The sequence below is a fragment of the Ricinus communis genome, chromosome 1, assembly GCF_019578655.1.
Source record: "Ricinus communis isolate WT05 ecotype wild-type chromosome 1, ASM1957865v1, whole genome shotgun sequence".
Lineage (NCBI taxonomy): Eukaryota > Viridiplantae > Streptophyta > Magnoliopsida > Malpighiales > Euphorbiaceae > Ricinus > Ricinus communis.
The window spans coordinates 3,199,821-3,214,577 of NC_063256.1; the positions used below are offsets into that span (position 1 = coordinate 3,199,821).

At 35.8% G+C, this 14,757-nt stretch overlaps 1 protein-coding gene across 1 annotated transcript; it reads right to left on the reverse strand.

The window, feature by feature from the left end:
* Positions 1 to 10,692: 10,692 nt before the first annotated feature.
* LOC8264603 lies at positions 10,693 to 12,593 on the reverse strand. The gene is made up of 3 exons (XM_002512003.4): positions 11,751 to 12,593; positions 11,548 to 11,639; positions 10,693 to 11,164 (listed from the first exon to the last, which is right to left on the reverse strand). Exons 1-3 carry the CDS (start codon positions 12,103 to 12,105, stop codon positions 10,880 to 10,882), a joined length of 732 nt encoding a protein of 243 aa, XP_002512049.1. The 5' UTR covers positions 12,106 to 12,593; the 3' UTR covers positions 10,693 to 10,879.
* Positions 12,594 to 14,757: the final 2,164 nt, after the last annotated feature.

Below are 14,757 nucleotides of genomic sequence, written 5' to 3' on the forward strand. Positions count from 1 at the left end.
CACCAAGTCATTCACCAAATCCAATAAAAGAAAATTGACCATCACCACAGTTTTAATTTGGCATCCTTAATTTAAGAGAAAATTTAATTAGTTTATACTACTTGATGACTCCCAATCAACCAAGCTGTTTCACTCTTGGCATTGGCAACAAGTCAACAAAGAAAACGCATTTCTGAAAAGGAAGAGAAGTGAAAATGTCGGCAAGAATGAGAACTCTGGAACAGCAGATGTTATTAATCCCAGTGGACTGGCAGGGGGTGCAAAATCGGCTACTTCAGCAGGCTCAGGATCAGCTTCATGTGCTGAAAAGACAATGATATCTCCAAGCAATGATGCTCGCATTTCCAGGGAAATTTTTGAAAGAACCCCGCTGCTTATTTGTTGAAAGAAGAAATGAAGAAAGAGTGACCTTAGACACTGCACAGTCAGAAAAGCCTATGCAGGGCAATTCATCACAGGCCCTGAGAAAGGGAGCAACTATCCCTGTGACAGGGTAAGGCCACTCCAACCTTTCCCAGAAAAGAAAGGGACGTTGGACAGAGATACTAAGGCAATCAAGTAGAATAGGCTACCGTTGTGTATGTACATATAAATACCTACAAAATCAATTGTAAAAAGATCAGAATTAATATACTCAACAATTCATCATCTCAATTTTCTACATGGTATCAAAGCAGGTTTAACCTGTACCCATCATCTACTAATTTTTTTCCAGCTATGTCTCAAAATGACAAATTAACCAACATAACACTTAAAGGCAATTCCAACTATTTCGAATGGTTGAAATCCGCATACATTGCCCTCGAAGAAAGTCGGGTTCATCATCGGACCAACCCACCGGCCGAAAGGCGGAAGCCCCAACAGAAGAAGAACTAGACAGAATGGAAGAATGGCAAACGACTGACCATTTGGTCATGTCAATAATTACAAACACCATGGAGACACAAATCTCCAAACTCTGTATCTTACTAGAGTCTTCAAAATCAATTTGGGATAAAATGCATAGCGTATATGGCCACAGCACAATTTCGCGCACATATTTAGACTCAAGCAAGAGTTGTCACAAGTCACACAGGGGACCAAAAACTCATCTCAATATGCAACAGAACTACTCACAAAATGGGAAGAGTTGCAGAGTTACCTTCCGCCATCAAACAACCCAAAGGAGCTACAACGACGAGCAGAACAAGATCTCGTTCTTACCTACCTGGGAGGTCTGGACTCAAGCTACGAAAGCTTGAGATCACATATCCTCCTTGGAGGAGAACTCCCCAAAATCGACGTTGTCATCGCAACAATACAGCGCGAGGAGACTCGAAGGAGCACTATGAACCCTGCCCCCGACCTCGCAGATAGCCACGCCTTCAACATCCGTCGAGAATTAGCCCGGGCGAGGGGAGGACCAAGCGCCATCGCACGCTGTGACCACTGCCAAAGGCAGGGTCACTCCCGCGATGGTTGCTGGCACCTCTACCCCCACCTACGGCCATCTCGGGGGTGGGAAGGACCTGGGGGAGTGAAGAAAGGGGGCAAACGAGAGAAATGGGGTGGCAGCGGCCGAAAAGACCATCGACAAGGGTTATATGTCGAGAGTGAGAGTGGGAGCAGCGGGAGTATTTTTTTAGGGTTAAGGGAGTCGGGTGTACATACCGGGTCAAATAAATAAACCCGATGTGACTTCATGACCCGACCCGACAGCGCTGCAACCCGACCCAACTCTACTACCCAACTCGGCAGTGAGCAACCCGACCCGACCCACCTGTCTGCTGCCTCCAATTCTGACCTGACCCGCCCTCATGAATCCGACCCTACAGTCTCCCTTCAAGTTCGAATCAACAACCCGATGGGTCGTTCGATTATCTAACTCATTTAATTCTGTTCCAACAAAATTAACTCGTCGCTCTACTGATTGGATTATTGACTCCGGTGCCTCTGATCACATGACTTGGGATTTAATGAAATTGCAAAATTTCTCTCCCGGAAAAACCCTTCAGCATGTGACAGTCGCTAATGGACACAATATTCCAATCCAAGGTAGCGACAATACTGCATTACTCAATCAAACTCTTAACAATGTCTTATTTATTCCTGCCTTTAAATCTAATCTTTTATCCGTCGGCCGGATCACTAATGAATTCAACTGCAATGTTATTTTTTCACCTTCCTCTGTTATGTTTCAGGATCGCACATGGGTTGGAAGAGCCACATGGGTATCAAGAACTGTCTTGCCCCCCTATGTATCGTGATCTCCATGATATTCTGAAGCAGGAAAGTGTGGATGTAGCTTTTCCAGGGTTGTATTAAGGGTAATTTTATTTTCATTAGGGCTCTAGCCCCAGTTTATAAATGTACTATAATTTCCTCCTGAAAGAAAAACAATAAAAGGAGCTTTAGGAACGGAATCATCATGAGTTCAGGAGGAATATGTATGCTATTGTTGCTTATGAACTGTTTGGTAATGAAAAGTTTAATGGAGTTGTCATATTATAAAAGCCTCTTATGTTAATTTCCATCAATTTTTCGTTTTCTTTTGCTTTTGATACGTGAGCAGTTTACATTTCTAACAAAAGAAAGAACAATCAATATGTAATAATGACAGTATGAAAAGAGTTCAAAAAATTTGGACTCAAGTGATCATAGAACTCTAAGCAAGATATTATAGACATATGAACGGATGGTCACCAGATCATAATCTTGTCACTGCTAAGTTGAAGAGTGAATTCAATCCTGAAGTTTCATTTCCATTGCCTTGTATCAATATTTATGTTCATCAATTTTTGTTTTAATTTCTCAGCAGTTTAACTAATGTATATAAATTCAAATCAAAACCTTAGCATAACACGAAGAAAACAAAATAAACAAAAACTTTGGATAACAACCATTTTATTCTGCCATGGCAAGTGGATAACGGGCTAAGGACTGGACAGTTAAAAAAGATTCCTGCACATTATGCCCGTCTTGGAATGGCACATTCATTGTTGCACTAAGGATTGGAAAACTAGAACTTTGAAGGTCAAATGACCCAGTTTCCAACTCAACCCTCTCTCGCTCTCTTTTCAAGAACACTATTCATTTTCGTTTCTTTTTCAAGTAAAGGGTTGATGGTTGTAATATTGGAAAGCTTAATTATTAAAAAAGAAAGAAAGAAGGAAGGAAAAGAATTAGAAGTTTAATTGCAAGGCCTTTTGATGCAAATACATGAACTATATACATGAAGTGACAGTCTCCAAATGGTATCAAATAACTTCACCGAAAGAACTCAATCCCTTTTGCTTTACCTAGTCCATTCACAGAATTCCACGAAGAACTTGACCACCACAACTATTTTGGTAACCACAATTTAATGGAAAAATTAAATGATCACTTTTCAAGGCCACTCCAACCTTTCCCTGAAAAGAAAGGGACGTTGGACAGAGATACCAAGGCAACCAAATAGAATATGCTACCGTTATGTATGTACGTATAAATACCTACAGAATCAATTGTAAAAAGATCATAATTAATATACTCAACAATTCATCATCTCAATTTTCTAAATTATTACTTTCGCACCATGATGTATTACTGGCTAAATGGGAAGGAATAAATAATTGTGAATGGTAATGAAATTTGAACGCTTGAGATAATAGCGTTTTTTAATGGCTTGTTTTGTGTTTTTTTTTATTAGAGTTTCAGAATTATCATTTCATTATTTCCAATTTCATATTAAAATTCTTTGCAAGCATACTTGAATAAGATAAGTTTTTTACCTGATTATATTGCTATAACATCCAATCTAAAATTAGTTTTAAAAAAATGAAGGTATGATGAGATTAATAATGAATTGGTTATCAAAGAACATCACTTCGTCAAACTAAAGCTAGTATTAGCGAGTATAAATCAAGAATTGATGCTGATGGGTGTACTTTTTCTTTTCTGGAGTCGGCACCATGATTGAATTCCTTTTTGACGGTGGATTAATCTCTTCGCTGTCATTCGAACTGTTACCTATATCTTATTCGTCTTTGTGCACCGTATATTATTCCTTAAATACTTTATGTAAGATGGTAATTTAACATTCTTTCTCCCCTTAAACAGTAGTATTTTGAGATTTTAATGCATGCTGTTATGAATCAATCGCTGATTATGGTACAAAATACTTTTGATCCAAAAGCTAGCATGTTTCCATTCATTTGCAACAATATATTCTTTTGTTCAGTTGATGAATGATGACAATACTGCTCTTTCCTTTCTAGAGAATCTTTGCATCTCATTTCCAAGTTTCCAAGTTAAAATCCATGGACTAAATGTAAATGGTTGGTCAATTCTCTTGAATGATTTGTACAAAGTTATGGTTAAAATTATACAGTTGGGTCAGTGTCAAGAAAAGGAAAATCTTCATTTTTATCTTTTTATCCTATTTGGGTGAGTGTATGCTTGTTTCTCTTTCACCAAGTATTATTCCTTGAAGAAAAACTTAATTTTAACACTACCTCTTTTATATTTACTTTGCTTTGCATGAGGGATTGATTGAAGACAATAGGACTGGTGGGTCTGCTATCATCTGTTGTAAAAATAATTAAAGTCTTACTTTATTTCTCTAATTTCATAAATTTTTATGTTTAAAAGTCCATCTTTGATTTATCAACATGACAATTTATACAATTCTAATTGTTTTAAATGATAGGTTGGACTGAAATAAAATATTTGATAATTTTGAATGACCCAACAAAATAAAAATTTGGGAGCAATGACTATATGGTATACAATCCTTATAATCATTTTACTTTTACTTACAAAGCCATCTTTATTTGATATATAGTCCTTTTACAACAGTATAAACCAACTGTAGGATATTATGATTTTATTATTTACTAATTTGGTGTATTCATGTACAAAACTTAATCCAAAAGTGAAATGGTACATGAAGCACACAAGGGCAGCCCGCGTAGTAGAGCAAATTGCAGCTGAGTTAGAATGGCCAAGTCTACACTTGTGTTAGTTGCCAAACTTCTTCTTTTTATGGTACGTCGGCAAGGAAAGGGACTAAACTGCTTTTCATTTTAATTATAAATATAAATGGTGGGTGGACCTCTGCGACGACTATGACTATGACTATGTTGCTTTGCTCTTTTGTCGAACCAATCGCATGAACTTCCTTAACCTAGGCCACCTGACACTTCTGCAAAGCTAATGAAATTAATAATTCTTCATGGTTAAGAAAGTTCAAAAGTTGTTCTCAGAAAAAGAGGAAAGTTCCAAGGTTGCCACCAAGAAAAAGAAACAAAGTGTATTTGGCTGGACTAACAAGTCACTGACTGTCAATTTCTTTGAATGCACTATATTCTATATATACACTCAGTTTCAGCTCTTTTCTTCAGAAAGTAAAACAAAACAAAGTAAGCCAGTAAAAAATCTGAGATTTGAAGAGAATGGGTGCCAGTGAAAGCACAGAGAGCGGCAAGGACAGAGAGGCAGAGACTCAACAGGGAGAAAGAAATAACGAAGGAGCTAGTCTTTTTTCAAAGGCAGTTGTTGCAGCAGGAGCAGCAGCTATCCTGATTGGTGGTGCGGCTGCTCTCCTTTCTTCAGACTCAAAGTCTCTTACCGAAAGAAATGAACTGGGCAACTGTAGTACTCCAATTCCAAAGTCGATCTCATGGGAACCACCTACCACTGGGTGCATGAAACTCAACACAGATGGAGCAAAGAGAGGAGAAGATGGTCCAGCGGCAGCCGGTGGACTGATTAGGGACTCCAGAGGTCGATGGATTAGGGGATTTAAGTGCTATATGGGTCTTGGCAGTACTTCTGTTAAAGCTGAGCTATTGGGATTGATTGAAGGGCTCAAATTGGCTAGGAAAATTGGTTGTGAGAAGCTGATAGTGGAGACGGACAATGAAGGTGTCGTACAGATGATCAAAATCAAAACGAACCGTCAAAACGATAATTATATACTTGCAAGTGAAATCCAACAACTGCTCCAGAAGGGCTGGGAAGTACAGCATTGCAAAAACAAGCAAAACCGCTGTGCAGATAGGCTGGCAAATTATGGATTGGAAGAGCCACATGTGTATCAAGAACTGTCTTGCCCCCCTATGTATCGTGATCTCCATGATATTCTGAAGCAGGAAAGTGTGGATGTAGCTTTTCCAGGGTTGTATTAAGGGTAATTTTATTTTCATTAGGGCTCTAGCCCCAGTTTATAAATGTACTATAATTTCCTCCTGAAAGAAAAACAATAAAAGGAGCTTTAGGAACGGAATCATCATGAGTTCAGGAGGAATATGTATGCTATTGTTGCTTATGAACTGTTTGGTAATGAAAAGTTTAATGGAGTTGTCATATTATAAAAGCCTCTTATGTTAATTTCCATCAATTTTTCGTTTTCTTTTGCTTTTGATACGTGAGCAGTTTACATTTCTAACAAAAGAAAGAACAATCAATATGTAATAATGACAGTATGAAAAGAGTTCAAAAAATTTGGACTCAAGTGATCATAGAACTCTAAGCAAGATATTATAGACATATGAACGGATGGTCACCAGATCATAATCTTGTCACTGCTAAGTTGAAGAGTGAATTCAATCCTGAAGTTTCATTTCCATTGCCTTGTATCAATATTTATGTTCATCAATTTTTGTTTTAATTTCTCAGCAGTTTAACTAATGTATATAAATTCAAATCAAAACCTTAGCATAACACGAAGAAAACAAAATAAACAAAAACTTTGGATAACAACCATTTTATTCTGCCATGGCAAGTGGATAACGGGCTAAGGACTGGACAGTTAAAAAAGATTCCTGCACATTATGCCCGTCTTGGAATGGCACATTCATTGTTGCACTAAGGATTGGAAAACTAGAACTTTGAAGGTCAAATGACCCAGTTTCCAACTCAACCCTCTCTCGCTCTCTTTTCAAGAACACTATTCATTTTCGTTTCTTTTTCAAGTAAAGGGTTGATGGTTGTAATATTGGAAAGCTTAATTATTAAAAAAGAAAGAAAGAAGGAAGGAAAAGAATTAGAAGTTTAATTGCAAGGCCTTTTGATGCAAATACATGAACTATATACATGAAGTGACAGTCTCCAAATGGTATCAAATAACTTCACCGAAAGAACTCAATCCCTTTTGCTTTACCTAGTCCATTCACAGAATTCCACGAAGAAACTTGACCACCACAACTATTTTGGTAACCACAATTTAATGGAAAAATTAAATGATCACTTTTCAAGTCCGCTGATAGTTCGACCATATAATCAACCGAACTCTTCCACAGTTGGCATTCGCAGCGAACAAAGAAAATTACAAGAAGAAGAAAACTAAAAAATGTCAGGCAAGAACGAGAGCTCCGGAATAGGTTTTATTCTCAGTGCAGTGGTAGGTGTTGCTGCAGTTGTCACTGGCATAGCTGGTATTTTTTCAGAAACCTCAGGTTCAGCTTCAACGATTGGGAGGACTATGAAAGCTCCAGGCAAAGGTTATCGCATTCCCAGGGCTGATTTTGAGAAAGACCCTGCTGCTTATTTTCGCAAGTTGCGAAAGCAGTAATCAACAATAAAATCCTTTCTATATGAAAGGAAATAATGGATCTGTCTTCTTTTTATGGTTTTATTATTTGAAAGCTTGAGACATTAGTAATTTCTAACCCCTTATGTTTATCTCTTTCTTTCTTGTACTGTGGGATTTAATATAATGTCACCATTTTCAATTTGATTGGATTTATCTTGTGAAAAGAAGCAATTTCAGTGCACATTACAAAAATATCAACAGAAAAGAAATTGGATTAAATGAGCTCAATTCTGTCAAATGCCTAGCGTCACGATTCAAACGTGCAATTAGCCGGGTAACCGTAAACAGCATGGAAATTTTCTTACAAATGAACGTGAATACTTTTATCCTTTGACGAAAGGGAAAGCAACATTACAGTAAGAGACCGCGATAAGTTGGGAGTCTTGGCACAACACTTTATTTCTTTACTGAGATTTGTCTAAGTGGCAGAACATGCTACTGGAATTTTAATGGACACCGACAAGAAGTAAAAGAGAAGGCCAGTATGCAATTTGCTTCCTGAATATAACTATTAGATTTGTAGAACTGCTTGCTGAATTGCAGAGAACAAAGAACTAATTTGTTCAACCGGTATATAGACTGGGAAGACGGACCTTTTCAGTGAAAGATCAAATCGATTATTATCAGGGTGAATAGATTTCTGTTTGTTCCTTCTCTTCGGGCAATGGCATCCATGCTAAGATACCATAGAGGACCGAGCTTGTGGCTTTTGATTGCCTCTTCCTTCCTTGCATCAATTACCTTACGTTTACCAAAAATAAGAAAAATCAATCACCTGATGACCAGATCCTCCTCAGTTGTGGTTCCTCATTTGATATAGAAAAGGCACCTGATGGTCGAACATGGTTTACTGATCGAGATTATAGTTTTGCATCACCAAATACTGTGATGTGAAGACAACAAACATTCTTTTGGATAAGAGATGGGAAGCCAAGGTTTCAGATCTCGGATTGTCAAAGATTGGCCCTGCCATATTGTCTATCAGTAATACTCATGTCAGCACTGCTGTTAAAGGTAGTTTTGGTTATTTAGATCCTTTGTACTACCGCCGCCATAAATCGACAGAGAAGTCAGATGTGTACTCTATTCGAGTAGTGTTGTCTTAAGTTTTATGTGCAAGGCCAGCAGTACATCTGACAACAGAGAATGACACAGTTGCTTTGGCTGACTGGCATTAAATTTCCATGAGAGGGGAATCCTTGATGAGATTATTGATCCTTTTTTGAAAGATAAAACGTCACCAGAATGTTTTAAGACGTTTACAGAAGTTGCTTTGAAGTGCCTAGCTGACAAGGGAACTGAACGACCAACTATGATTGATGTTCTGTGCAATCTTGAACATGCATGGCAGTTGGAGGTGAAATGTGAAGCAGAAAGAGCAGCATTAAATAGCAAAACTGGAAAAGGATTACTAATGGTCAAGCCAGCAACAAGTGCTTACCATGATAAGCCAGACAGCTCCTGGAGTTGAATTCAGTGATATAATAGCGCCACTGGACATTGAAAGATATGAGGATCCATCCACTTCCCATGTTTGTTTTCTAACATATAACTTCTTTTTGTCTTTTCTTTATTGGGTTGTTTGTGGAAGGAGATCCATCTAACATATGAATCACCATCCATGACAAAGACTGATTGGTAATAGCTCAAATTAGTAGGTAGGTGCCTTTATGCAGAAAAAATATGTATACATGGCAAAGAAGAATTCTGAACAAAAACATAATATTATATTACACCTTGGTTTGAAAGTATAAAAATGCTAGAATTTATTTAATCAATTCTCATATTTGTGAAACCTCACAGTTTCTAGAATTCAAGGCATTTTGAAAGAAATAAAGTCATGCCAGACATGAAATGAGACCATGCCAAAATTGACACCTCTGCAAGAAATTCAATTCAATTGATAGCCTCCTTTTAGCGGAATGGAAGGTGATAGAGAATGAATGGAGTGTAGAGAGATTAGATTGAAATCCAATTAATACTTCAATAACTAGAATTTGACAGTTGGTTGGTTAAATCATAATAGCTATAAATTATTTATATTCTTTAGTAACATGGATCTTTAAACATTTCCCTTCCAAACTTTTTGCACTTTATACAGTAGTCTTCCAAAAGTCTTTGCTCTTTGATAATAGTAGTAAAGAAAGAAACTTCTCTGTGTACAAGCAAGAAACATGCTTATAAACAGTGGGAGTACCGTATATTTTGTTAAGAAGGGGAGGAAGAGATTTACAGTAGATAAAGAAAAGAACAAGAACTAACAATAAATGCTGAGACCTTTGGCAGAGAAAGTGTTCGAGGGGGGCCAGAAATGCTGCCGCTCATGATGGATAAGGGCTTTGCACTCAAATTCAGGTAAGAAAAGAGCCAAATTTGCCTAAGTCAAAGGACAATAATGGGTTTGGAGTAATTTGCTGACCTGTTCACTGCCTAAAATCATAGCAGACCTATTGTTTATAGGAAGGACAAAACCCTGGGCTCTACCTTTTGCATTAGATTCAAGCCCAAAATAACTGTGTGGAATTATCACTGGCAGGCCAGCAGTGGGGTCTTTGGCAGGGAAAAGTGCTTGTCGAAATTGGGAATGGTTCGTCATCCTCCCTTTTACTTTGGACTTAATTTTTTAATCCAGGCTTGAAGATTACATAGGCTTTACTGGATCTTTTTAAAACTTGAGATTTTGTTTAGAAGGGTAGGATCAAATGAAAGGAATTATCAGGCTATATTTATCACCTGTACTATCAGATAGAAGCTCGATTTTTTGAATCTTGAGTCCAAACGATTTTGGTTTGATCTTTTTACAGAAGACTAATAAGACTGACAGTGAACTCCAAAAACTTGGGGGAAGAGATAAACTGATGCATAGAGTTAGGTTTAGAAAATGACGTGGTGATAATATACAGTTCCTTTAAATTCTCAAGCTATAAGATTGGCTGCTGCAGTGTACCTTGATATATAATACCATGTCATGAACCGAGGCAGGTCTATGTCAAGAAGGAAAAAAAGTTGAAGAAGCATGTGGCTAACTTAGCCACTGTAGCACACAGAAGAGACCCAAAAGAGGCGAAGGGACCCAATTGTCTCTCCCTCAGCTACCATACCAAATGCACTAAATAATGACATACTTCCTTTTAATTTCACACCCCAATGCCCTTTTCATTTCTCAATACACTTTTATCATTTACAAGCAATATGTTTACATAAACAAAACAAAAAAAACAAAGAAAAAAGAAAGAAAGGACACCCATAAAGAACCATAAAACCAAGAAAATAAAATACAAGTAGACATGAAATTGATTATTTTCTTTTGTGTTTTAAGTTAATTTCTTAAGCTAAGAGCCAGAAATCTTTATGACGTTTAGTAGTGATTAAATATCCTCCATGTTTTTTGCTTTTTCTTCTGACTGCAATTGCCATGCAATCAGCATTCTGGATGCAATATTCAACAACACCACCTGTAACTTTGTTGCTTGCCCACATCATAATCAGTCTCCATGTCATTGATCTCTTCTTCTGCCCAAGCACTAGAAGTGCCACCCCTTGTTTCTTTGCCTCTTCCACTATCAATGGTCCTTTCTCCTTTCCCTCCACCACTGCTGTCTCAATTTGTATCTACGCTAGGGTAAATTGCTATCAGCATTTTATTTGTTTGTCCTTTAGAAACAGTATAGTCAAAGATAGTAATAATTGTAACAATAGTAATACTAAAGCATCGAAGTGGTAACTTTTTCTCCCTTCTTTTTAGTAATAGATGCCATTTATGTGAAAATTTGTTATATCGACGTTATTTAAAGATTCAGCTAATAGAATAAAGACGTTTCACTCTTTTTAAAGTTACTTTTTAAATTATATTTATATATATAATTCTGTATAACATATAAAATAATAAAATATATTATCGGTATATTTAGCTATAGGTAGACAGGAAAATTAAGCTTTGAGAAAATTTCTACTTGGAAGATCAACAAGCAAATGAGACTCAGTCAAATACCCACCTCAGGTCTCCTCAACTGGCTCATATTCTTCAAGGAATTTACAAGATCATAAGCCCTTGGAGGTTTTTCCTTGCTGGACTCTTCACTTGTAGCTGTTACAATCGTAAAAATGAAAAAGAAAGAAAGAACCGTCTTCATGTTTCTTTACAAGAATAAAAAACTACATGAAGTGAAACGTAAAATATTTTAAAAGAAAGACTAACCTTGTTTAGATGGCTTGGTAACATAAAGAAGAATGACAAGATCCTGGCTTTGAACAGTGTGAGAAAGTGCCCAAAGTAGAGCACCTTTAGCTTCAAAACTTGAATCAACCACTATCATAATTTTCCTACCGTTAATAACCAAGGGTTTTACTCCATCATCGCCTGACTTCCCTTCTCCAACTCCAACAGCAGTAGTTATGCTTCCTGCTAGACTCTGACCGGTAGTTTTCTGATCATTTTTAGTAGCAGAATTTGCACTATGAAGCTTGGACTGTATAGGCGGTGAACGAACTCTAACATGAGGCCTAATCCTGTTCAGGCAGAAATTTGGCAATCTTGTACCTGCCTTTCCCATCTTTCTCCCTTGATCGGTTTGGTGATAGAAGAAGAAGAATGTAGAATGTAATAATATCTGAGAAGAAGAAAAAGAAGCAGAATGTAATAATTATGGAAACTGCTTGTTGCTGAACCAAATTTCTAGATGTTGGTGATGGACCACTGTTAAGAGTTATCCTTGCTTTGCTTTTTTTTATTTATGTGTTTATTTTCTGCTTCTCTTTATCTTACTTTTGTTGTTTAATCATGGAATTTCTTTGTTTTCTTTTATTTTTCACCTGTGTGGGGGCTGTTGATGAACGTGCTTGTCATGAAATTTATAGGCCCATCACTACTCTTTCTACCAGTTATGCTCCCTATAAAATATGTTCTCTACATTTAATATTGAAGTCCTGTATTCTTATATTATGTGCAATCCACTCCTTTGTGGCAATATGATTTATTTATTTATTAAATAATCTCTTTTTAATTTTCTACCATTTTAGGTGAGATTATTTTAGAGGTGAAAACTAAAAACTGCCAAATAGAATATACAATTTAAACTTCATTAAAAATATATTAAAATCTCATTTCAAATATATAAAAAAAATGAATATTTCTCTTTTGAAAGTAAAATTAATTTTGTATGAATTATATGGTGATATGAATAATGTAATGATTCTCATATCCGATTCTGTGTAAAATTAATTGTAGAATATAACAAAATCGTCACCTTTATCTATCAATAAAATATAATTATTGAATCATAAAAAAATTGTCAAATTTATATTTGTCTTTGCCTTCTTTTTTTTTTTTTTTTACAAGAAGGAATAGTTAAATTTGGAAATTAAGACCTAATATATTTCTACTTTTCTGATTATTACCTCAAATTATAATTATTCTTTTCTTTTAGTTTGATAAAGTTTAGACTTGATGCCCATGAAGAAGTAATAATAATAATAATAATAATAATAATAATATAATCAAAGTAGCAATTCTTAATTGGCTCCACATTAAATATGAACTAACACTTTTTAAAGAAAAGTGGACATATTTTGCTCGCAATAGATAAGAGCCAAATTTGGTAATAATTTTTGTTTAGTACAAAAGGTAATATTCTTCCATCGGCCACTATAACTTCTTACAATACAAAAAGAGAAGGACTATGCATCCATGTGCGCACATTAATCATATTAATGTTTCAATTGAATGAATTTAGGCATTTGGGCATCATGATAAAGGGTTTCGTGTGCTAGCTTTTAAAATTTCATGTATGAATTGATGAAAGAAACCAAATCAAACTGTAGTTGCAATTAATTGATGTTATGGGTTTGGCACTTCAGTATGTACTATCTTCAAACTCATTATACCCTCACAATAATTCAATAAAGTATCAAAAGACAATAAGAGAATAAAAACCCTAAACCAAAAGGAACAGACAGATAAAAATAAAAGTGCATCATTTGTTCTCCATTAGGTAGGATTATGTACTCCGTTAGCTAAGACTATGACAATTATTCTAATGGCAAGAATGTTACGCCCTCGTTCTTTGCCATAAGCCACATCTTGCGAAAATGATGAATATGGAGATTGATATTAAGAAAATTAAATTAAGGAATCAAAGTGATTGCATATAATGTACATTAAACGTGGTTCACACGCTAGGGTTTCATCATTGATTCAAAAAAAATTATCAACCCATAATCTCTTTGATGTCACTTTTATCAGAAAGAGTCAACCTCATGATGCTATATATTTTGCAAAGTTAAACATTGATTTGAGATGGAAGACCCTCCTCGTCGGCTTGAGCCAATGTTAGATAATGATGACAATAGTAGAAATTTTATAAAATCAAAATGTCTTTTTCTTACTGTTATAGAAACAATTGATTTGAATGATTAAAAGTTTTTATTTTTTGAGAGAGGGTTGACCCTTTAATTTAAACTTTTTCTTTTGTATTAAGTGCGTTATTATAATAGATGTAACGGAAAAGCTATTCGATATTGTATAGCTCATATTCATTAATTTGAGAAAAATTAAAAAAATAATAATAATAATTAAGGAAGGGAATCAGCCAGTGGACCCTAGAGTGACATTTTCAAAATAAACAAAAGTCATGCATTATTTTGTTGAAGGTAAAGATTCACCAACCTACACTAAAACTTTGCAAATATAATTTGGAAGTTAAGAGGTCCTTTCAAGCCTTTAATTGTACGTTCCATTTAAAGAATCAACTCCGGTTTCAATCATATAAATGGGCTGTGTTGTCAGTCTCTAATTGGTAAAACAATTAGTGTTCTTTTATAATCCATCCACAAAAGTGTATTTTAAAACTCGATTCCTCTTTGATATCTCTCTTCAATTTGAGAATTTTCTTCATCCATTCTTTTACAAAAAGGATCGTTTCTTCCCTCACTATACACTAAATAGGCTTTCCAACTAACACTCACAGGCTTAATTAGCAGTATATGAATATTTCAATTTAACAGTTGAAAATATAATATTTTAATTTCTAAATGGTGGGTTGAATTGGTGGTCCTGGCTTCTTCCTTAATTTGTGGTGTGTGCCTTAGTTACTATTACCTAGAGTAAAAGTCTTCCCCTTTGGATTCCAAATGCTAAGCTTTGCAGTGGTTCATCTATATATAACAGCATACAAGGAATGAAGTAGTATCATTGGTTGCTTCTTTTC